The 25,858-nt window shown below is 34.6% G+C and overlaps 1 protein-coding gene across 2 annotated transcripts; it reads right to left on the reverse strand.

Annotated features, from left to right (window-relative positions):
- Positions 1-895: 895 nt before the first annotated feature.
- LOC143911588 (uncharacterized) lies at positions 896-25,476 on the reverse strand. 2 transcript variants are annotated; one of them, XM_077430542.1, is made up of 3 exons: positions 24,288-25,476; positions 4,851-4,975; positions 896-3,146 (listed from the first exon to the last, which is right to left on the reverse strand). In XM_077430542.1, exons 1-3 carry the CDS (start codon positions 25,389-25,391, stop codon positions 3,143-3,145), a joined length of 1,233 nt encoding a protein of 410 aa, XP_077286668.1. In that variant the 5' UTR covers positions 25,392-25,476; the 3' UTR covers positions 896-3,142. The 2 variants fall into 2 exon arrangements, with proteins under 2 accessions (XP_077286668.1, XP_077286667.1); XM_077430541.1 differs by lacking the exon at positions 896-3,146 and having other exon boundaries at positions 4,546-4,975.
- Positions 25,477-25,858: the final 382 nt, after the last annotated feature.

The following is a 25,858-nucleotide window of genomic DNA, read 5'->3' on the forward strand; positions in this document are numbered from 1 at the left end:
ACACAGACACCCACACATTTTTTCTAAATCATGAAAACGTGATCAGTAATCGATTCAGAGTTCGAATCAGTCAAAATCTCGAGTTCGAATTTTCGCATGATCACAAAACTTCATCTATTGTTACTACGTACATAGATAAAGTAAAAATTGTCAGGAAACAGTTGGCTAAAAATCTTTAAAAAGGCGTTTCAACAATAATAGTCTAACTATTTCAATCCTCTAAAAGACATAACAATTAAAGCTACATATGTGCTATATGTTATACTAATTACATACATACATTTCTACGCAACACATGTATATATTTATTCGACCGCACGCTTCAATTATTCTGCAAATTGACATCTTTCTAAAAATTCAACAGATCCTATTAGATTCATTGCTTCTCAAAAACTTATCATTGACATCAACACAATTTTCGCATGGATTCAAGATCCAAGTTGAAGGTAAGATATAAAAATTTTCTTTTTAACAACAAAAATAGTTTTGAAACATGCTAAATGTTGTATAACTATAATTTAAGCAGAAAGCCGACTAACGAAATCATCCAATTATGTTCAAATTTTATCAAAGCGTCTGTAAGTGCCATTGGATATAGGTCGTTTAATATTGTGAACTAATTGAATGGATTGATGTACGTTAAATAATACCTTATGTCTGATCTGTAGAGGTAGGACCGGAAGCGCGCCGTCTATTGTTCCACTATTGTAAATGCTTTGTAAAAAAGGTTCGGCAAACCTTTAACAATGCATTTACAACATGTGAACAATGAACAGCGCGCTCTGGGTCCGCTCTTTACTGATCAGACATTTTTGGGTTAAATTGACCATTAATAGAACTCTTTTGGGTGTGTGTAACAGAAACAATGAAATGACTTAAAAGGAAAAATTCAATTGAGTAAATCATTTTTATTATCGAAATATATACACAATTTATCATATTATGTGAATACTAACACACTTACAATTATTTATATTATTTACAAAAAATTAATGCTGCTGAATTTTAGTTTAATAATGCAACTAAATTCATTCAACACATATTTTATGTTAATACTTTTGTGAAAGGTTAAACTAATGCTTGCTTCAACCTAACAATACTTAATTTTGTAACAAAAATAATTAAGCATCCAACTAAAATAATAATAAAAAAGTATTTTCTACTCTTATACATATCTATTTCCATTTATGTGAAAAATAAAACATACTTCTAAAAACTATTTGGAGATGGTAAAAGTCGATCAATTATTCACAATATATTTATGCAATGAAATGATTTAAATAATAAACCTAGTCAAAAATTATAATATTAAAAGTCCATTTCATAACCACATAAATATACATTGATCATGGCACGAAGCTTCAGATTTTGAGCTCCAATTTACTAATTGGAATGCCACACCGAAATCAGTAAAATTATATACATTTGTATTCAATTAGAAAAAAATACATATATCATATTATAATATATAATATATGTGAATATGACAATAGTAAAAACTAATTTCATGGCCACATTACTTTTAAAATAGTACTATGAATACAAAAACATAGTTCATAATATTTACATGTAATTTTTGTATCGATTTAAAAAAAAGATAGATTTTTAAAAAACAAACCAAATGTTGCATATTAACGTTTGATGTATTCATTCTCATTCGCCAATATTAGCTTATGCTTTTGTGGTAACAAGTCATGTGTATCGTACCATTTATGAAAACAATAACGTAGATCTCAGATAGCACAGATCCATAACAATACCCACTACAGAATGTGTCTTAATTGCTTTACAAATATCAAGGCAGAAAATGCAACACTATACGATGTGTGACGAACAATTCAACATTTGCGGAAAATATTAAGTGTGAAAGTCATTATGTTGTATGGGGATTTACAATAGATAAATACAAATACAAAATTTGCATACTATTTTTCGACATAAAAAGTCCTTGATATAACTACAGAATATGTTGACATTTAATTTTCAGAGGATACACAATTCCTTTAATATTTTAACAATCAATGGTAAATTGATGGAACTATGGAAATAAATAGATTCTTCATTGATACAATGTATAAATGTTTTGTAAAACATCAACAAATACTACAACATTTACTAACAAAATATGAAAGATACACAACAAATATTTCAAAGCTATTTAATCTTAGGGTTCCTTTTACTGATTCACATTTTAAATTGTTAAATTTCGTTGTAATTAATGTGAAAGTCTCACGCTTTAGATATATGTTACTACAGTAATCAATCTTATGTTCATAATTCACTAAATATAAAAACTAAAGATACTACACATTGTATATATGTAGTATCGAAACGTTAAATCTCATTATGACAGTACAGGTTCGTTTCAATAGCAATAAAATCATTTAACAAATATACATACGAATGTTATTTAAATACATAAAATTTGTAATATATCATGTAAGTATAACAAATGAAAAAATCCTACTGATAATGAAATTCAAAGAAAGAAAATTATACTACAAAAGTAAATATATGTTATAAAAAATATTTATGGGTTATTCATAAATCTTGTACAATAAAGAGTAACCATTTTGAACAAATAAATATTTAAAAAAAACCCAATTTTACACCCGGAATGATATGTAAGTATATTCTATAGAAGTTGTTTGTACATATTTGATTACACACATATGTATGTTTGTTTTGAGATTACAAAGTACATAATATTACTTTTCGAAAAATTCTAATAAAATTAAAATTTACAACGAATATTATGTTTGCAATCAATTTCTAACATGTATTTGTATAAATAATGAAGACATTTACAAGTATAATATTATGACTTCAAAATTACACTTAAAGATTTTTAGAATATTTGTATGTATGTATGAATAATTTAAAACAATGAAGCAAATAAAACATTTATCAGATTTATGAAATTAAAGCAATAAATACAATTGTTATTGATTAATATAAATCATTATTTACGAAAAGGATAATCGGTAGTTTTGTTTGATACGAGTAATTTTAAATAGTTTACACATAAAATTTATGAATATGATTTAAAGAGTTCATGCAATTTGAACTGTTGGATGATTGCATTTCCCAGCTATTAAATTTGAATTTGTTGAATGACGACATTTCTAGTTCCTTTTCGTTATCATCTGAAAGAAAAAAAAAAAAATTATTAATTGCGAATAAAGATTTTTGATATTAAAACAATAGTTAATAATGGCATACTGAGTTTTGACACAAAATATATTTTTACATACACATAGTTGCAAGTCAAAAGCATCAATTAAAAGAATGCAATCGTAGGAAGAAGTCTCAAAAATTCTTTATACATACATCTCCAATTTAAGAACTGCTATTGTTCATCCTACACTATTGAGACAGGTATCAAACATATTTTGCATGCTGTATTTTATATTATTTTCTATTCAAATCATGTTTTGTAATTAAATTATTTAGATGCCATTCCAAATTCGTCTAAGAACACTTTTGGTGTTTAATTTTATTCACATTACACGTAATGAACAATTTTTCAACACAATATTGATTTACACTACAATTTTTAGTTTTTTAACGAAAGAGATTATTTTTGTATTGAATTTTGCAAAATCTTCACTACTACAACTCTATATGAATTATGTCGATTGTAAATATTAAATCAAATTGAACCCTTAAGCGAAAATAACATTTTTAAAACGCAATCCCTATTGAGCCTCTCGGGTGTTAGCGCGCACATATATTTTTTACATTTCATACAACAAATACAACTTTTTTTATTTTATATAACTACAATAATCATTATGTGAATTAAGATGTTATTGTAAGTGGGTAATTTGGGAGAGATTTTTTCCAATTCAACGAAGTGTAATCATATAATATATAATATATAAATTTAATTTCATATTGAGATTGATAAAAAGAGTTGACATGCAATGCAGCAGGTTCACACATCGGTAGCTAATTGCTATTATCATTAAATTTGGATACACGTGAGGAACCGACCCCGATGATTTGTTGCCAGCATTGTTTCGGGTCAACCGTTCATGAGATTGCTATCGGCAGCAATGGATCACCGACCAAGATGGCGTAAACCATGTTCGCATTGCCAATATCTGTATTGAGCACACGTACCGTAGCACAAAACAAAGCAATAACGTTCTGAATAACAGCTGAAAACTGTAAAATATCGAATTTACAGCACAACTTGGCGTTCCAATATCGTACCACTTACCGACATTGAAAAGAAATTGTTTTTAAGTTTCCTTATAGTATACACATATGTAGGTACACACATAATGTATGTATACATATATGTATGGAACAAGACTATAATAAAATTATATATGTATATTTCTGAAATAAATACATATAAAATGTATATAAATGTTGTCTACTAGAACCTATAGTTTCAGAGATAAAACTTTAGCATCTGGATATAAATAAATAATATTGGTGGCAATTTAGATTCATACAAATATCCACAAATAGTTCATAATTGAAAAAAAATTGTTTCAAAAACTACAATATATTAGTATAATGAAAAGAATTTGAAGAATGTACATACATATTTATTTATATTCATAAGTATTACAAGACTAATTCGGCGCTTTTTAATATAATCCAATCTTTCATAATGGATTTAAATATTTGATTATAAATTTAATGCAAATCCAAGTATAATTATACATATTGTGCATTGTCGAATTATCTAATTATTCACTTGAATGACAGTTTGTTGTATCTTTCTTACGATTCCGTATAAAAAACAAATCCGTATGAAACTTGGTGGATCCCGTTTAGGTTGAAGAACATGAGGTCCACTACTAAATAATTGTTTTTAAAGAAATTTAATATACCTAGGAAGTCTATAAAGTCCTGGTGGAACTTCTCGTCTTTCGAGATCGTCACCCCCAAGACCTAAGCCAGCCACCAACTGGAGAATTTCTCTTTCTTTCTTCAATTCTTCGCGACCGCTTTCAACCTGAAAATATCAACGGAAAATTTAATTTTTGTAACAAAAGAAACGTTCGAGAGCATTGTTTTTAAGTTCAACTGTATACAGCAATTTTCTCAACACTACAAATTTAATCATCAACTCAAAACGGCAATTTACACGTGAGAAAGACATCCATCTTCATTTTATTGCGACATTACAAACGAGCAAAGTCCTTTTTAAACTATTACCCTACATCATTATCAGCACCTCACTGGCTAGGTTTATTTTACATGTTTTTTGAATCGTTACCGCGAATTACAAACCCATCAATTTGAAATATTCACAACGGTGTTCGTTCAACGTGAAATGTTTCCATGTGATAACAGAACGTATCGTTCGTTACGCACGACATTACTTTCCGAACTGATTATCCGTCTAGTAATACATTTATGCGTGCGTACGTGCAAAAAACTATATTTTTACTATTAAAAATCGATATATAAATACCCAGCTATTTGCAAAATTGTTATGTTCTGAATGTGAAACTCGATTTCTTTTAGTTGAAATAAATTTATGTACCAAACATTCCCAAAGGAAAACTTTCATAATACAAGTGCAATTCTCAAATCATATATATGTATATAATAGCGCTATTCTGTGTGTATGTGTGCGATAACGCTCGCCGAACTATAATAGTCGTTTCGATTCGACATATCTACGTCACAGCTAAAACACTGCCAGCAAAACGTACGAATGTAATACGAACACAATAACATATCAGCCAAAAAAACTTCTATACATACTGTTTGCTACCAATGTTTCCGCTAGAGCAATAAGACTCGGAGCATTTAGAGCCATCTATTGAAAATTTATTTAATTAATTAATTTTTCTATTGGTGTTTTATATTGTTTATATGTAGGTAGGTAGGTAATTTTTACCATTTTTTTTTCATATAAATATAAATATATTTAAAATGTATTTGAAAAAAATACGACCGCGTGCGGATCGAATACAGAACCGACACATTTCTTTTATTTTTTTTTTAAATTAATAGCTTTATATGCCATAACCCATGCAATGATACTTCATCGGGCACAACACTAGTTTCTATACAAATACATACATCAATAAAAAAAATCAAATATTTATAACCTATTCAAATACCACTAAATAAACAGTAGTACCTTTTAATGATATACATACATATATGTACATAGATACATCACATCCAATTAGAAAATTTGCATGCAATGAATTCTGTTGCTACATAATACATAACTTTACTGTGTTGCTAATTTATCAAACAAACATACATACATACATACATATAGCGTTACAAACGAAAAAAAACTAACGATAGGTTTGCCGTATATTAAGCACGCGTATTCTACTAGAAACAGTTGAAAAATTATATATTATCTCATGTACATAAATAGATATAATGAACGCTATTAACTTTGAGATTAATAGTATATTATAAACGTTATATCTCTGTATGTATGTCAATACACCTAAACGATCGTTCAACAAGGTTCTATTGTATTAATCAATACTACTATATGGTAGTATATGATTTTTCACTTGTGAAAAGTAAAAGTGGCGTAATAAAAATACGAATGCCCTTTCACTACTGGTCAAGCAGATGTTTATTGACCCAAAAAGCAATGAAATATGAAGAAAAACCGGAGCATTTGTAACATAATACACACGTACATATTCGTACATGATTTTCAACGCAAGACCATCTTCCATTGAGGCGTTCAGTAGGTCAAATCTATTCTAAAACACTTAGCTGTTGATTCGCACACTCGAGGCATTTCGCAGAAGACTAGACTGTTCAATATGCTTTCATCTACTTTCCGACAGAAACAAGGAAATTTGCACTACAAAATGAAACCCACACTGCAGCATTACTCATAAATGGATGACGTCATCGAGGCGTTGAAAATTCCCTCTGAAAATCCAGATACATAGAGTAGCGCACTCCATTTCAACTATGGTCTCTTCGATGTTAAACTTTTTCGATTTTTACAAAAGTCAGCAAAAGAAAGTTCCTAGTTGCAAGAATGCAACTTCGAATTCTGCTTCGTATGGATTTTGCTATCTATAGTGCGTTCCAATTTTAATGTCCACAATTCAAATGACAATAATTGTTGATATTTCATACGAAATTGACATCATTGAATTTTTCGTTCCACCATAGAGCACTTCATCACAATTATAAGAAAGTTCGTGAAAATAAAGTTGATCGTCTTCTGGGTATACATTTTCTTTACACCTACAGCTTAAGACTACTTGCCACTCGTGAAAAACGGGTCAAGTCCCAAATTGACGATTTTCGAACATTTTTATCTAGGACTGCACATTCCAACAACTTTCACGATGCGCTTTTCGAAGAATGCACGTGTTCCGCAAGGGTCCGGTTTACGCAACACGACCATCGTATCACCAGCAAGTATCAGAAGCACTGGTAGGCAATCGACAACGCAGAATACTAACGGTTAAAAGTTGAAATCGAAGCTCACCTGTTCCAACATTGGCAGGCGAATGTACACTTGTCAACAAACATGCCGGCAAAGGAACGGTAAATGTTTAGCGTACAAATATTACCGACGATTGAGGTCTCGACACTTCAAACTATTATAAATCGATACGGTTTGGAATTTGGAGTAGATTCCTCAACACCTATGCATGTACAAAGGTATCCTCGAGCGATTATTGTATGTATGTATTGTCTTTGATGTCACTAGCACGTGTTACACACTCAAAAAATTATCTATTTACGTACAGATGGGTTTTACAAAGTATCGCGACAGTATAGATTAGACGTATTAGCGTTTTTTTGCATGTGCAAAACCAGTGGCGGACTGGGACTGAAATTAGTGCATGCCAGGAGTCAAAGGGGGCCCCCCAAGGTTAAACAAATTTGTCTCCCCCCCCCCCATATAACAAAATTTTCTTTTCAAAAATGGGAATAAACAAATTTAGGTACAAGAAAAATGGCAAAAGCAAAATAGATCCATAAATTACATTGTATATTTCGTTCTAACTCTTGTCCTAGGTAAATAAAATGTATCATAAAAGCGGCTTTTACTTTCGGTAGAAAACACTCAGGGACGTCATTTCAGCTTTTTCTTGGGGGGGCAGGCAAAGATTGGTCAAATTGAATTTTTTTTCAAAAAATCTTTTTTATATTGGAATAAAAATGGAAAATATTCTTTGCATAAACCTTATTGAGTTATAAAATATGAAAAAAATAAGCTTATTTTTAAAAAAATAATTATAAAAAAATATTATGTAGAAAGCGAAAAAAGCGCCGCAGGCGAAAATTTTTTTCCAATAATCTACACATGATCAACAAAAATCGACCATCTAACTGAGTCACTAAAAAACTATCTTAATTTCTACCGAATATCTTTTCACTTTATCTATGTACATATGTACGTAATAACAATAGATAAAGTTTTGTGATCATGCGAAAATTTGAACCAGAATCGATCACTGATCACGTTAATATACGAACTTTCGGAAAAATAAACGTTACACATCTGTTTTTGAGACAAAATAAAGTAAAGGGGACCTTTCTCACGATTCGCTCTATAGGATGAACAATTTCTAAGAATTTTACCCAAGGCATACCACTTAAAAACCAAAATATACTTGTTTCGAAATAATAAAATCTTTTTTTTTTCAAAACACATAGCAGCGATTATTTTATTAGTTACCCAAAAGTAACATACATAAGAAATAAATGTAGATCCATAGTATCTCATTAGTAATTGAATTCATAATATTCACACTTTTCCTTAATTTAGGGGGGCGAGTGCCCCCATATGCCTCCCCCCCAAATTACGTCCCTGAAAAAAATGCATAATATTTTCAATTAATGTTAATCGAAAATCGGGATTTTGGGGAGGGGGCCCCTATCCTATATTTCTATATACATGGATGTGTCTAGATTAGGAATAGATTTTATATTCGGAAACTGTTTAAAATTGTGTATTTAAATCTTACTATATCGTCGAAGCATAATCAAATGTTATTTTGAAAGTATGAAGTAAATTTAAATCGCTGGTTGATGATGAATCGTCCTATCAAAATTGTTTTAAGCAATTCAGTTTATATTATTCACGGAAATTTGTTTATTCCCATTTTTATTTCATTAGGTAGTTATTACATAGGTATGCATAATCTTGAGGTTGGAAATAGGCCCGGCAAAAGGGCCCACGCAAATGTTGAAACTTACATTTCGAGCCTAATAAAAAAAGTTAACCGATCCTTGGACTGTTAAAGCAGGTATTAGTTGTTTGTGTATATCGTAAAAAATTTGTTTTGTTGAAATGCCCAAACTTTAGGTCCCAAAGTGCAATATCCTATAAATTTTTACACACGTGAAATAATTAAAAAGTTATTTAATTTTACTGAGGGCCCATATTTTCTAACAGATAGTGGGGCCCACATGCCATCGGGCATGTTCGCTTGTATGGCCAGTCCGCCACTGTGCAAAACTATCTATAAAAAACACAGGTACCACTTTGTATGTCTGCATCTTATTTCTTTCACTTATATAATGTAGTTGTACACAGTTCTGCAAAAACAGATCCACAGTAGTGTTTTGGCATAGTTAATATAGGTTTTTCATTCCAAATTGACCCTTTTTCATTTCAAATTGACATTGAAAACTGGTCAATTTGAAATTAAAAAGGGTAAATTTTTAATAAAAAACCTGTATCACGTATTTAAATAATTGAATTGAATGAATTATATTAGTTATGTCCCCACTTGTTCATTTTTCGTGCAACTTGAGCGCATGCGCTTGTCAGACAAATTGCATGCGCGAAGGCATGCGTTGGAAGCGCACATACTCCCGAGCTGGTCGGGTATTCTTGCAACTTTACGTGCGTCGTGACACGCCACACACTCAAATCTGAGGAAATGATAAATTTTATAGAAGATAACCAAATTTTCCTCTACTATGGGGACTGCATGGATAAAAATTACCTAAATAAAAAAATGAACAAAATATAAGACCCCTGAAGAACCGTGCAAAATCACAATGTTTCAAAACGATTTGAAGACTAGGAATTTTAGCTCAATATTTTGCGAAGTGAAACATAGAAGAGGCTTGTAAAAAATGAAGTATATTCGTTCATTTAATTGTAAATAGAAAACAAAGACAATAAACAAAAAGGGTGGCGTTGGCACTGATGAAACATAGTCAACGGTATTGAACAAGTGTGGACGGTTAGTTGCAAGCTGAAATGAAAATTGAAAGCGAACGTTGAAGACGAAAACGACTAGGAGAAATAACTATTGAAGTATTTATGTAACCTTTGTCGTTTTCATATAAAAACTAACTGCACAACGCATTTCCCTATTTTGTTCTAAGCTTTAACAACAATCATCTTCAGTTAAATAATTATTATATTATTTTAAAGTTCACATAAAGATTTGCGTTCCGTGGAAGCATTACGCTATAGTGTAAAGGTGCACACATAATACACGCTCCACCATTGAAATATTACGTCAACGACTGATGCTGATTCACCGAGACCGTCATCATCATTCGCTTGCATCCTGTTGTTTGATTTGACGGTACGGTAACCGCAAGACGATCACGAGACAACACGGTTGCTGATGTCTTTCGCGTGACACTCGCCGTGAGAAGAAGAATCGACCGGGCGATAAAAATAATAACAAAAAAAAAGACAAGCAGTGCGTGATGTAAGCATATATGTATGACAGTTTCCACGAGCGATTACGACAATGAAAGTAGCATTACATTAATTTTTTAGCAATGTTGCTTTGACGGATTCCTTGCCGGTAACGAGCGGCGCGAAAATCACTGACGTTTTCACTTTTGGCGCGGTCCATCAACAGCATCATCCTAATCTGCGAGCGAAGACAACTCAAAATGTGGATAACTCATATGTGGCTCGACTGTTGTCACCTGCCGTCGGTGAAATGGGTGAAAGTGACAGGAATGCAAGGGAACCGTGTCGTAACATCCCATGCCGTTACAGCATCGTGTGCAGTCGATGCAACTGCAACGAGCACAGGTGCACTTGCTGATTACCGCAACGCGATGCCCACAATGGAGACCTTAGATTTCACATTAGTCATTCGTCAATCACTCCGTGCCATATCCGGAATGTGTTGGCGTATTTTCTAATTTCTAAAACCGATCGCTACCTTTCAATTACCTACATACAATGAATATTTTATAGTACAGATTTAATATTCGTTGGGGGGGGTGGTGGCCTCATGTTGAGGGCTTTAAGGGTCAAATTCCTTGACCTTTAAAGCGGGCTTAGAAAGTACAGATGTAGTTGGCAAATTTCAATTGTTTAAACGGATGCAACTTTCACATAATACTTTCAAGTCCATCTCAAGACATTCAAATTAAACTATCACTCCACAAATTAACTAATAAATTTAGTATTCCTATTAATTTTTCTAGTTTTGTACCCGATGACATATCATCGCATGGATGTTGGCATATTGAGTTATTAAAGATACAACAATTGTATGAGCAATACAAACATGCTTTTGATACACAGAATAAGATTTTGGGGACATATAGAACATATTTCTGCCATAAAACCAATTTTGGGTTCTCTTAGCACTTCGGCCCTTTTATATGTATATTCGGTATTCATATGTACGTATACATAGGTTTTTGAGCTCTTTTTCCTATTATGCTGTACATTAACATTAGAATAATATAATACTATGATTACTAACCAAATTAAATTAAATTGTAAAATAGAAAATCATCAGTAGATCAGTAGCTTTTAAAATAGATATAAGATGTATTGTGAACATAATTTCGTAATAATAAAAAGCATTTACAAATCAAAAAAATATGTACGTATGTAGTATACTATTTATAAAAATACATAGAAATAAGACTGTGTATTTTTAAAGTAAGCAAAATAGATTAGTAAAGGTTGAAAATAATAACCTAGCTTCCTAATCTACAGTTCAATTGTTATATAATCATTATAAACAGTCGTAAGTTGACACATCCATTAATATCTAGTTAACCTTGGTAAAACAAAAAAATAACCACTGAAGTTTAAAAAATGACATCTAATGACAGAAAATAAACCACCATTTCAGTTCCAATACAGCTGACTTCATAACATTGCGATTCGAAACATGCTCTCCCTTTCTCTAACAATGAAATACCATTGATAAATGTATGCATATTGAACGTTGAACGGATTGAATTGGATTAAAGATGATCTATGTTGACTTAAATATCGTAAAACATTCTAATACACATTACCATACTGAAAATAAGCATTTCCCTCACCCCCAATTACGTCACGTATAGTTTATGTATGGAAAACTAGCACCAATGCTTATCAAAATATTGTACACAAGTAAGCAATCATATCTACTGATATTATATGTACATGAATTTCATTCATTTTGTGATACGTGTACTATAAATAAAACCTTTTGTACGCTCGATGCATTTAAACACGTTTCGCTCAATGGAAAATCATAGAATAAATAATGAAGCATCGACTCATCGCCAACAATACAAACACACGGCGTAAATCACAACTAAATTCGACGTCGTATTAAAAGTGTTATATGTTCGAGTCGTTCGACATAGTTTTGCATACGATTCGGCCCGACCCACATATTTTGAATAACTGGGCATGGCCTCAACGCGCACTCGTTTACATTACACTTTTTCAGTAGAACGAGAAGATCGACAGCTGAAAGGTTAAAATTTGAGATTCGAGATAGCGCAGACGAGCGTTCTGGTCTGCAGCGTCTCAAACGCATCGCTCGCTGACCGTGAATTTTCCTGAATCAAATTCACTAATGTTTTATTAATGCACATATACGAAATTAAAGGTTATGCAGACCACTGTGCTCACCGGTGAGGAGAACTTGCGGCAACGTGGGAATCGAGTTCAATGTCTTGAACATCGCACACCTGTCTCAAGCACACAAAACACGTCAACAAACTCGGCAAATTAACCTTTCGCACCTTAGAAAAAAGTATTTCGATTCTAGGATCTGGCACTCATTGAACCAATGTGCCGTGTTAAATATGGGTCGAGCTAAAATTTTGGTGTTATATTATTATACATATATAATACAAGACCGGCGGTACCCACGGTATGCGCCAACGAGGGCGAATTTAATTATTTCGCCTTATCGTTTATCAGAGAGAATAAAGGGGATTATAATAAGACTGTGCTGTGGATGTGGATCAGTTAGATGTGACCTAGAGACACTATCTCCAACAATTATGAATATGTAATAATAGGTCTACGGATCGCACATTGCAATCGGCTGGAAATCAATGTATATCATTTGTCGACTCTCGTGTTTAATGTACAAATGAACAATCGCGTAATATCGATCATTTGAAAGCATCTTAGATATTTATGTTTTTAATAAAATTAAGGCAAAAACATATGCCGTACGTGTATCAAGCACAATAAACACTTTTTACTCTTCAGCAGATGTGATCCTTTTAAAAATATATGTACATATGAATATGTACAGTCCCAGTACCTATACATTTTGTTCATTCATGAACACCTTAGTTTGTTCATACACAAACCAATCTGGTAAATTGTAGTGTACATAAAAGAACAAATTAGCAAACGAACTATTATAGTTTATTCATTCACAAACTGTTAGGCATAAGTTGAAGTAGTTCCAATCGGTTGCCCCATACTCTATCTACATATGTAGATATGCTCAACCTGAGCTGCAGCATTTTTAATATTAGCTGAACGTTTCAGCTAATATTAAAGTCAGCCTGAAACGGAGATTATAGCATCGTTGTGATGCAGTTTCCATAGGATTTCCCATTTCAAATACTTGGCGTTTTAACATCTCAAAGGTTTTGACTGCTAAAACCTGGTGAGTTTATTTGAAGATAGCTTTTGACTATTAGCACTTAAGCTGAAACGAATAGTAAGGGTTTGAACAAACTAGTATGTTCATGAACGAACCGGAGTGAACACTTGGACTGTAACATATATGTACATAATGTACATACGTAGTTCTACTGATTGCTTAATGGAAAAAGAAGAACCATAAACGATGATTCTGATGTGAAAAAAAGTCATTGAAAAGTTTCAAGATGTATTTTAGACAAACTGTACTTACATATAATAGCATTAATTACAGTCCATAACTATACACCGATTTCCCTCATTACGGAAAAGAATCATTCCTGAAATGCCCGTTAATTGAAATTCCATATATGTATCAAACGATTTTGATTAAGAGCTCCCTCAAAATATTTCTTGGGATTCAAACAAGCTTTTAAGCTTTTACTGGATAATATAATACATATATTGTCTATTGGCATATTACAGTGATTCGTAAGAAAAATTATAATCAGGTCTTGATAAATCACACGTACATAAACAGTAGTCAATGTTAATCTTTCAATTGTCAGTTAATATATGTACATACTTCTACCATCACTAAACTAGCAAAAAACATGATGAAATCAATGTATAGTTAAGATTCCGTCAAGTTTATTGCCTCTTTGCAACTATACCCTTCCTCAAACCCGACTTAATTGTGATAGCTACCCACGATGGTATAATATTATGTAAAGTACAAAACCGATTCGCGTGTTGTGTAAAAAAGTGAGCAATTGTTACACGGCCGATGCAAGCGGCGTCGCATGCAAATCGAAGCGGGTCAATACATGCAATTGTCTTATGCAATGTCTAAATTTCCATTGAAAAATAAAATTCAAACACAGGACTGATTAATCACAAGCGTGTCGTACGGCTGCAATATTTTAATGAAGATACAATGAAGAGGTTCGAAGGTCTCCAATTATGTCCAACGCATTCTTGTTCAGTGAAAGGATTGTTATCAATTAGATGGCGCAATCGATGCTAATTATATTGGGGGTGGTCCTCGATTCTTGGACGATGTGAATAAATTCAATAACCGGTTATGAAAATCAAAATCCAAGTTTTGAATACGATCAATGATCGCATGAATTGACGCATAATTTTCAAGTTCTGCTGTTAAGCTAGTTCATTAAAAAAATCTTGCCTGTACACGATCATAAACAAAGCAAAGATGATTTTAATTATTTTCGTATTGATTGATGACTAAATAAATAAATTGTATTTGTAAAGAGACATCGAGTGGGAGTAATGCTAATAGACTGAAATAATGATTTCGTTAAAACGTGTTTGGGTTTTTAATTGAAAAGTGATATAAAATGGTACGTTACGCAATATACAGTTAGATTTATTTATAAAACGTAAAAGGAGATTATGATTAACTGCATTGATCAATATCGACAACAGATATTACTTATTATATACAAATACGCTGTTTGCATGGCATATATTATAATTCCGGTTTTATTTTTTCATTAACGGTTAATAAACCTAATATGACTAAATTTTTAACGGATTTTTATAAATAATTTTGTCCACAAACACACAATGAAATAAAAATCTCACACATATATAAACAGAGTAAGGTTTTCAATTGAAAATTGATACAGATTCGGACCATAAAATGTACCGTTTTGTACTATTTATTATATTTTATTTTGACAGTGTACTGTTTATTGTATAATATAATTTCAACTAAATCACAAGATTTCACAATTTTCACCCGTTATTCGACGTCAGGCATTGTGATAACGACGTTATTGTTTTCTATTTTTTTTTTTCGATTACAGTATAATCACAGTCTCGCTACAAAACGTTGCAGGTGAGACAAGTCGTCAATTTATTGGCTACTTCGATTTAATTAACGACAAAAACGGGGATTCCATTCGAACGGCGTTGAATCGAGTTATTCCAGTTTGTAACACGTCCGACTATTAGTCTCGATGCGAAATTATTTATTTTTAATGGGAAAAATAATAGTACATACCAGCATTTAGACATACAAATATGCAATGAATGAACGCAATATAAATATTATTTTTTGCAATTAAAAATAAAGCTGCCTTTGATGGTTTTACATCACACAAGTCCGCGCGTACGGACGTAATCTACTTCAATTTCAACAATAAAACAATGCAATTTTTATACAACTCATTGGATAAACATTAAGGCAAAGTTACCCAACGATTGAAAAGAGTGCCAGTTTACATAATTGTCAATTTTAATTTTGAAATCGTACGAACTCGCGTGCTTGCGAGCATGTTTAATTTCCATCTTAAAAACTCGAGCACGACTGTCTGCATTAGGTAATTTGGTTTTGTATGCACAACGTTTCAAATCACCGTAACAATTCGAGGTCGACAACATGTTTGAGATGTCTCTGTAACAAAACTAAAAGTCCCTAAATTTGAAAGTTGCAAATTGATACGCCAAATGACTATTTAAATACACACGTGCATACGTACATTACTAATATATCCTTTCCTGGCAACGATTCAATGCAACTAATTACAAACTGTGATGAAAAATGCAAGAATGTCTGATGTAAAATATGAATTCTATCCATCAAGGTTGTTATTGTTCAATTCGCTCTCTAAAGCCTTCGATGACGAGGGGAAATTGTTCGATTTCTTTTACCATTGTATCGAACGCTATCTGTTACGTTTGCTTCAATGAAACAATGCAAATCGAATTGAATTTCTACCAATATCAAAAATAGAAATTTTAGGGGTGTAAAGTAATGACTTCTTAAAATTGCTATTCATAAAAAATTATAAGTATCCTCGTTTTTTTTTCTTTTTCTCACAGTAATTACATTCAATAAAAATACATGGAATATAGCACGATAGTCATTTTTCTTTAATTATATCACTTTATCGCTCTTAAATGTCTAGTCAATCTTTGTGGCTCAATAATTAAGAACGTCGAGCTCACGCTTTCGAGGTCTTCAGTTCAAAATCAAATCAAACATCATTATGATGAAGACAATAATCAACGAGAGAAACGTTCAGTCAACACGCAAAATAAATATTGCACGAAAACCTGTGAAGTTTGAACATCCCACGAATATTATATCCATGGCTAATAATAAATTGTATAGCAGATCTAAAGAATCGGAGATGCATTCTTCTTGCACACGTCATCCGAGTTTTTTTGGGGTCTGTAAACGGAATACAAAATATTTTTAACAAAGGTAAAGGCACCTTCAAAAGTATCATCAAATCTGCCAACAAATTCCATCGTGTCTATCTATCAAGGTTAAGCAAAAGCTTTACATTTTTAGAGCAGGTATTACAAAATGACCGTTATACAATAGAACTGACTGTTTTTTTCTCATAAAATCCTGATTTTACCTGTCGCAAGACCCATACAGGTATTGCGATTATTAAAGCAGGTATACGGAGACTTCACACGAGTACATTAGAGATGATATACGAAGTACATATACTACACAAACGTAAATAATTCAAAACCATTTTGTAACAAAGTTCTTTTCCCGTTTTTGAGTTAAACTAAAAACGATTTTTCAATGAAATTTTAAATCATTCTATTGTGCCTGGTTTCATTTCAAAAATTGGTTTAAGATAAAATTTTTAATTTTGAGGATGGTTAAAACTAACACACTGTAACCTTTTATAACATTAGTTTTCAAGAAAATAATTGATATTGTATTTATTTAATTTAAAACAATAACAAAAGAATAACAATTTATCCATTGAGCAGTTGCTTAGTTATCAAACAACTATTGAGTTGAATTTTCAATCGTCCGTTATTCGGGTTAAATTTACAATGTTTAAATCATCTTAAAGTGTATGTGCGTGTGTTATACAAAATAAAAAAAAGTATTTGTAATTTAAGTGTTAAAAAAAGTATCGGTTTTAAATTTAAATACATAATACACAAAAGTCATAAAATGGATTCCTGACATTTGTAACAAAATATTAATTGTCATTTGTTTACTTCGCATAAAAATAATTTTAAATTTTTCGTTATAAAAATTGTGTGAAAATGAAAAATGTGGTGTTTTAATTCACAAAACTGTGTGAATTCATAATGAAGGGCAAGCTGCGACTATCAATCATTAACGCTTGCAGCCCAGATTAGCCGAGATTGGAGAGAAGATAAATGTGTAATATTTGGGTAAATTAAATTTAAATTTACAAACACTTAATATTTGTACGTGATTTTGCGTTTAGACCTAAGCTTCTTGAGAATTTTTTGACATTCGTAATTTAAATGTACACCATCATCATTCATACGTACATACGCCATCCACTGCTGAATGAAGGCCTCTCCAAAACGCTTCCATTCATCTCTATTTTGAGCAACTCTGATCCATCTCATTCCACACATTTTTCAGATTTCATCCACCCATCTCCCTTTTTTATTCTCTCGGATACCATTCGAGCACTTCTTTCATCCTTCGTTCTTCTAGCTAAGTGACCCGCCTATTGACATTCCAAATCATTTTACTCTCGCCATTACATCAACCACCTTTGTCATACTTCTAACCCATGCATTCCGTTTTCTATGACTCCTTGTTATACCTAGCATACAACTTTACATATGTATATACATACATTTGAGTGCACTGGTGCAGCATTTTGGCGTTCAATACCCAAAGTTTTCCAAGCATACGTTATCACTGCAAAGTATATTGATCGAAGACCTTTTTTAGGCACAGTGGCGTTTTATATTTAAAAACGGCATTCATTCACCCAAATTTATTCCATCTTAATTATAAATAAGTCTCGATAATACGCACACATGAATGTATGTATATAAAAGAGCCAACATAAAATTTTATAATAGTAAACAACGGCATATTATTTCTGACATTACTATTTATTGCTTATAGAATTAATGAAACTGCGGATGCCAAAATATAACTGAGTATGTGATATCTCATGACTAAACAGCGGACCCAGAGCGCGCCGTTCATTGTTCACATGTTGTAAATGCATTGTCAAAGGTTTGCCGAACCTTTTTTACAAAGCATTTACAATAATTTAACAATAGACGGCGCGCTCTGGGTCCGCGCTTTACTCATGACTCATGAGTAGACTGCGGATAGAGAGCGTGCTTTTTCCAGGAATCGGGGCGGTTTGGCTCTATTTACAAAGCTAGAGTGCAAAAAAAAAAGGTTCGGCAAACCTTTAACAAAGCATTTACAACAATTGAACAATGAAAGGCGCGCTTTGGGTCCGCACTCTACGCATGAGATATAATTTTTGTAAGAAATGCACTCATGAGTAGACTACGGATACAGACCGTGCTTTTTCCAGGAATCGGGGCGGTTTGGCTCTTTTTACAAAGCTAGAGTACAAAAAAAAAAGATTCGACGAACCTTTAACAAAGCATTTACAACAATTGAACAATAAACGGCGCGCTGTGGGTCCGGCCACTACTCATGAGTCATGAGTAGAGGTAGGATAGTCACAGTGCTATCCATTGTTCCATTGTTGTAAATCCTTTGTAAAAAAGGTTCGGCAAACCTTTAACAATGCATTTACAACCTTTGAACAATACGCGGCACCTTCTGGGTCCGGTGACTAGTCATGAGTGCGTTCCTTACAAAAATTCAATCATGTTCGAATTGTACGATTATATTATCTTACAATTGGATTTGATTCCCTTTGTTTGATAAAGAGAGGAAAAAATCATTGCTTTTGCCTTTGCTACTCGTACATACAATCGTGCATTCACCGTTTTTTACATCGTCTCGTATTCTACAACACATTCGTGGAAAAGTATAATACGCGTTCTGAGTGGTTATGACGTAACTTGACGTCATGAAATTTTAAACACCTGCTTCTCAAATGAGCATTTTTACGCCATGGGGGAGTTTTAACTTTTAACACTGGCTCTTGCTGAACGCGCTAATCGCGGTCACACGCACGCACGAGCGCCTAGCCTCCGGGTATCGTTTTCGGGTTCGATGTGCGACTTTCTTCAAACCCGACCGGATTTTCTCCTTCGGCAGATTGTCGGTTGAATTTTTTTTCCGAAGTACACATATCATACTATACATAGTAAGAAGGGGAGATAGATAAAGTGGCGTAAAAATTTCCGAGCAAATCGGCGGCCATTTACGCCACTCGACGATTATGTGCTCAGGTCGAGACACGCATTACGCAGATTTAGCAATGGATAATCATTTTAGCCTAAATTATATGGATATAGGTAGAAGGCTTTTTACGCGGCCGTGGTCGGATTTGATTTGGTAAAAAAATTCATAATATAATATTCGAACGGATCGAATTTTAGATTTCGATTTCGAAAGTGTGCGTTCGTATGACACATTGTCGTCGTTCCAATTTGCATGAAAATTTAATTCGCGTCCGAAGATAAGTATCGCGGAACCGCAAGAGTGTTCGGAATTATGACCCCGCTAGCGCTATAAGACCAATTTCTCACCATTGTTTGTTGTACAATGAAATAGAACACTATGATACGCGAATTCGCTCATCTTCAAAGTTCACGATCAATTTCTGTTACGCTTTCTGTCCGTTCGTAATTCAAAATTATAAAATGTAACGGAACACTCGTCAGTATTATTTTCGAATTATTGTTTTCAATGGGAGACGATATTTTCATAAGCATCGTCATATTCAGAGATTCACCATCCACTGCTGGATGAAGGCCTCTCCAAATTTTTCTACTTTCCACTCGTTTCTATTTTGAGCAAATTTCATCCATCCCACCCCACAAATTTTTCTAATTTCTTCTATCCATTTTCTTGGCCTTCTTTTCACCCTTTTACATTCTCTAGGGCACAATTCTAGCACTTCTTTTGTCCATTCTTCTAGCTACGTTAACTGTCCATTGCCATATTAATCTCTTCACTCTGTCCACTACCCTTGTCATACTTCTCACCCACGTATTCAGCATCCTATCTCTCCTTGTTATTTCGAGCATACAGCATTCCATACTTATTTGAGTGCATTGGACTTTGTGTAGCGTCCTGGCGTTCAATATTCCCATTCATACATCATCACTAACAAGACACATTGATCAAATAATTTTCAGAATAATCATCAAGTTAGAAAAATAAATATGTAATAATTAAAAATGTAATCAATATTCCATGCGTATACAATGATCAAAAAGAAAGGAAAATGTATTCTCTTTTGACAAAGAAACAATGAAAAGGGGTTGGGATCACGTAAAAGCCACATAATTATTGGCTAGACACAAAATAAAGAGGCATATGTATATTTTAATCACGTTTAGTCTAGCGTCGATCTAAGGAACAAAAAAGAAACACGTTTTACCGTCTTCGTTTTATAAATTACATACATCGACTGATGATAGCGTGTATTAAGGAAAGATTGTTAGGATAGAAGAAAAATAATGTGAAAGAATTGATTAACCATCTAAAAAAAGAGGGTAGTTCTCATATATAAATAATTTAATAATATCCAGTTGTATAATATGTTGTCAGACCAATGATCGAAGTGAAATATATAAGAACCTTGTAAAAATCAGAATATTTCATCGATTGATACTTGGTATACATATATGTACATACAGATTACAGATAAAGTAAAAAATCAAATATTAAATAAATGAAACGATTAATAGCAATGTATTTTGATAGTTTATGTATCACTCATATATGTACATGCAATCAAATTGGAAGGATAAATCAGGATTAACCTGTATTTTCTGAACAAACGCGTGCAAGAGGCGTAAGTAGGTACGTGATGATTTTAAATTAACGGTAAAAGTTAAAGTATCTCTATGTTCTTGAACAAAATAAACAACTTGGTAGATTTACATATATGTATAGTACATATACATATGTTGTTTTCATAAAACACTGGAGATTAGTAAGTAATAATCATCATCCAAGAGAAATAAACGACGAACATAATCATAAATAGCCGAACAGATTTGTTTTACGTCTATTAACGATTAATTAAAACAAACCTTATAAATATGTATGTATTCATACAAATTGGAATCCAAAATGGAAACGAATCAATATAAATCAAAAATGGTAAATATACATACTGCCTACATTGACACGATATATTGCAATAAATCTACAAAATTCTTATAATAAAAGTGAAATTTTCATGTTACAACAACGAAGTTGACCGCTCGATTGGCCGTTGGACCATTGAGAAAGTTCGGACAAGATTATTATTAACGTTTTCCGGCTTGCATGCGAACCGCAAAACTTTTCACCTGCCATAAATTCATCAGCAACCCATCCATCGAACACATGTACATATATGTATATGCGATCGGTAAATTTTACTCTTGTCTTAAAAAAAAATTACCTTCGGCACTTATTGAGCTATGAGAAAAGCCTTAAACATATGAAAGACAAATAGCACTGAATGGCCTTGGTGGTATTATCCGTTATGTGTACATAGCATGGCATGGCATATCGATTGCACGGATTTAACACATTACCGAAACACATGCGAAGAAGCCACAAGGTGTCCTCAGGAAGTGTGTTCGAATGAATTCTCGGTTAGACGTTTTGCGGAATGTGGCCGCGCCTGTCGAGGGACAGGTTGCCAAGCCCCACCCGCCAGCTCTATACGAACAATTTTTTAACACCTTCGCGGCCATCGGGGCCGCGGTAAAGTTTTCGAATCAAACGCGCGATACCTACGTGAGTTATGATGCAATCGCCGTTATTCGTGTAATTGTATCAATGCGTGTGAATTAACATGGATTTTCTGGTGCTAATTCGACCGGAATAGAATCGGTGACATTGGTCGCGGTTGACGCTCACGCCGGAATTCGGGCGTCTATCGCCGGTTAAATAATTTTAATTACGCCATGATTAATTGGAATTGCAAATTTGGAGATTGCGTTTGAATGGGTTTGTTTCAATCGAATGCGCGAGGGAGTTTGAGAATCAGTGTAAAATTTGTTTATACGTATTCTGTATAATGTGTTGAATAAGTAAATTTTCTTTGAGGAGAGTTCAACGCACGATCAGGTAGAAAACCCAAAACCTTCTACAATTTAATTTATTCTCAAATGTATGGATGGTATTTATGTACATATGTACATATATGGAATATTGAACGAATTTTGAAGTATATGTTCATGTATTATAAACGCATCGGTCTCGTTTTTTGTTTCTTGAAAATATTGCTGAATCGGTTATTTGAGAGGAACACTAATAAAAAAGCACTAAAAGGGGTAAACATTTGTTTAAAAAATATAAGTCTTTGAAAGCAATAAACCTGTACCAGTTGAATCACGCTAATTCAAACGATAAATACGCTCAAATAAACATAATTACAGGTACACTTAAATCTTTTTCTTGTTGTATTTCTACTAACGAAAAAATTGTATTCGGTTATTTGAGTGTAATGTTTTAGCTGTTTTTATTAATGAAAAAATCGAATTATAAATACTTATATCAATTTGAACAGTCTGGAAAAAAATGAACAGGATCTCATAGCATACTATGTAAATATATGTACATATGTAGTATCTAGTTTGGAAAATTTAGTAAACATTAAAAAAGAGCAGTTTCAAAATTAGAAGATGTTATCAAATTATTTCAACAAAACCAGTTAGATATACACGGGAACAGTGGCGTAGCTACCTCATAGCAAAGCATGCAGCTTAACAGGGGTCCAAATTTGTATGTACATATGTATATAGATACACTCGAAATTACAATACAAATTTCGAAATTAATAAAAATTACTCGAATCATACAGTTGTGCATATAAAATATTATGTTGCTTCTCCTTTATTTTACTACGCAGAAATGTGAAAAGGTCTATTTGGACTTGTATCGTTGCAAACCATAAAAAACTATTTGATTTCAAGTGGGATAAGTAATTAATCACTTAAGACCATTTTTTTTTTAAACTTTATTGGAAATATATCCTTAAAACTCGTCACAAAATTTTGCACGTCTTAAATCGAAAAAAAAGAGGCATTTTTTAAATCGGTATTTTTTGTAGAATTATAATACTGTGTAAATATGTATCAACAAACAATAATAATTTCATCTCATATTTTTAAAAATCACGTTAAGGGGGAGTCGTGGGGGGGGGGCTTTGGATAAATTTTGCATGAGGGTCCGAAATTCCTAGCTACGCCACTGCACGGAAGCAACAATGTCTCCCACACGTTCGAAACATTCAAATTCATGAAAAAGTAAGTTTTTTTGGAAAACTTGAATTTCATTAGTTGCAAATTTAACGCCGACACTTTTGGTCAAACTGTTTTTTGACATTTCGTAGTGCCAAATGACGGTAGGTCGCACGAACTCCGTCAAATTGAACACGTGCAACACGGTGACTACTGAGGTATATAAACAAGGGCACATCGTATTCCGCGTCCTTCGAGTGACGTGTGACTCACAACCGGACTTTCACATCGATTATCACGAACTATTCGAAACTCACAATCACGAATATCGAATAGATATAGGTATATAGGTAGAATGGGTGCTTACGTCAGGCGGCGCCGCGAACTTGAGACTGGCTAAACTGGCGTGAGAGCGCGCCCTGTGCTCCTGCCTGATGCTGTAGCTGAAGGCGCGCTCGTTGAGGTGACCTCGTCGAGCGGCGGCACCCAGATGAGGAGCATCCAGAGCAGCCAAAGAGCGAGCCGCCCTCAAGGGTCGGGGCTCTACGGTCGCGTACTGAGGACGCAACCTCGGAGGGGGCAGAGTGGCGGCGTAGGATCCCATTTGGGCCCAGGGCGGAGGGTGTCCTCGCGGCCCTCCCATACTCCGCATGCCCTCTTCTCTGATGTTGGTGCTGCTGTTACTCCGTCGCTGTTGCTTTTTCTGCTTTTTACCCGTCGACGTCGATGTCGCCGTCACGGGCGGCGGAGGCGGAGGAGGAGGCACTGGAGCAGGTCGAGACACTTGTCTGGGTCGAGGCGTCTTCCCTCTGCTTCCGGTGCCGTAGATGTCGTAAGGACTCTCGTCCAAGTTTTCCTGGGAACCGGCCCAGACTTTGTGGTTTTCGTCGCCGTCGTAGACGTCCTCCTCCTCCTCCTCTTCCTCTTCCACGTTCGTTCTCGATTCCTTGACGCTTCCGTTCATGCCTCCCGCGGCTTTGGCGTACGAGCTGTCGGCGTACGCGTGGAAACAGCACCTGACGAGGGCGTTAGCCGCCATCTCCTTCTTGCATATGAACGCGTGACACTCGAGCACTTTGATCCCGGTGGTGCGGCGGAGGATCGCGGCGAAGAGCGGAGGATGCGAAGGCGAGGGTGCTCTGGCGAAAGGCGAGTCCAGAGGCAGGAATCGGGGCACGCCATTGCCTCCGGCGCCTACGTGCCTGACGGCGGCACAGTAGTGTAGGGATTCGATGGGGAAAAAGCGCGTCACCTTCTTGTGGTTCTCGTCGACGTTCTCGAGGAGGATGCCGTTGGACCAGACGGAGAGCCACGAGTCGATTCCGCGCGCGTGGCAAGCGCCCCGGGGCGCCTTCGACGGGTACAATTCCCGCAACGGCTCTTGGATTCCCTGAAGGCCGTCTTTGGTCTGCTGCGGCACGGCGCTGCCCAGCCACAGGACCCGACAGCGGCAGATGGGGGTGGCCTCCATAGCCGCGTCGAAGCCCACGACACGACGCGCATGCGATCGAGACCCGAGACCCGAGACCCGACCTCGGCACCGGTCTACCGATGTGTGCCGCAAAAACCAAACCGTCGCCCCCGCCACCTCCACGCTCCACACAGTCGTCGCCGATAAAGCAGACCTCTCCGTCACCGACCCGGCCGAGCGATTTTCGCCCCTGCGTCGTCGCGCCGTAGCGGCCAAATTCCGTCGGGGGGGGGCGCGTCGATAAAACAGGTTTTCCGGCCCGCCGATTATACCCGACGGAGGCCTTTGACCAGCGCATATTACCAAACAAGTTTTAACATTCTTTGACAGCGAAACCCAAACTATCCTTTACGTCGAGCGTGCATTAAGGTTCATAATCGGAACGCGCCCGCATAGTGTCCGAATAGCTCGACAGAAGGCGCTCACCGACTTAGGCCGCAGGATGAGGTAGCCAACTTTTAGTGAAG

The sequence above is a fragment of the Arctopsyche grandis genome, chromosome 5, assembly GCF_051622035.1.
Source record: "Arctopsyche grandis isolate Sample6627 chromosome 5, ASM5162203v2, whole genome shotgun sequence".
Taxonomy (NCBI): Eukaryota; Metazoa; Arthropoda; class Insecta; order Trichoptera; family Hydropsychidae; genus Arctopsyche; species Arctopsyche grandis.

What these genes read in the sequence shown, in the direction of transcription:
- LOC143911588 (XM_077430541.1), bottom strand. Translation starts at nt 25,391, where the DNA reads ATGGAGGCCACCCCCATCTGCCGCTGTCGGGTCCTGTGGCTGGGCAGC. An exon ending in AGTTCGCGGCGCCGCCTGAC is followed by an intron (nt 4,976 to 24,287) that starts GTAAGCACCCAT and finishes TGATATTTTCAG; the next exon opens with GTTGAAAGCGGTCGCGAAGA.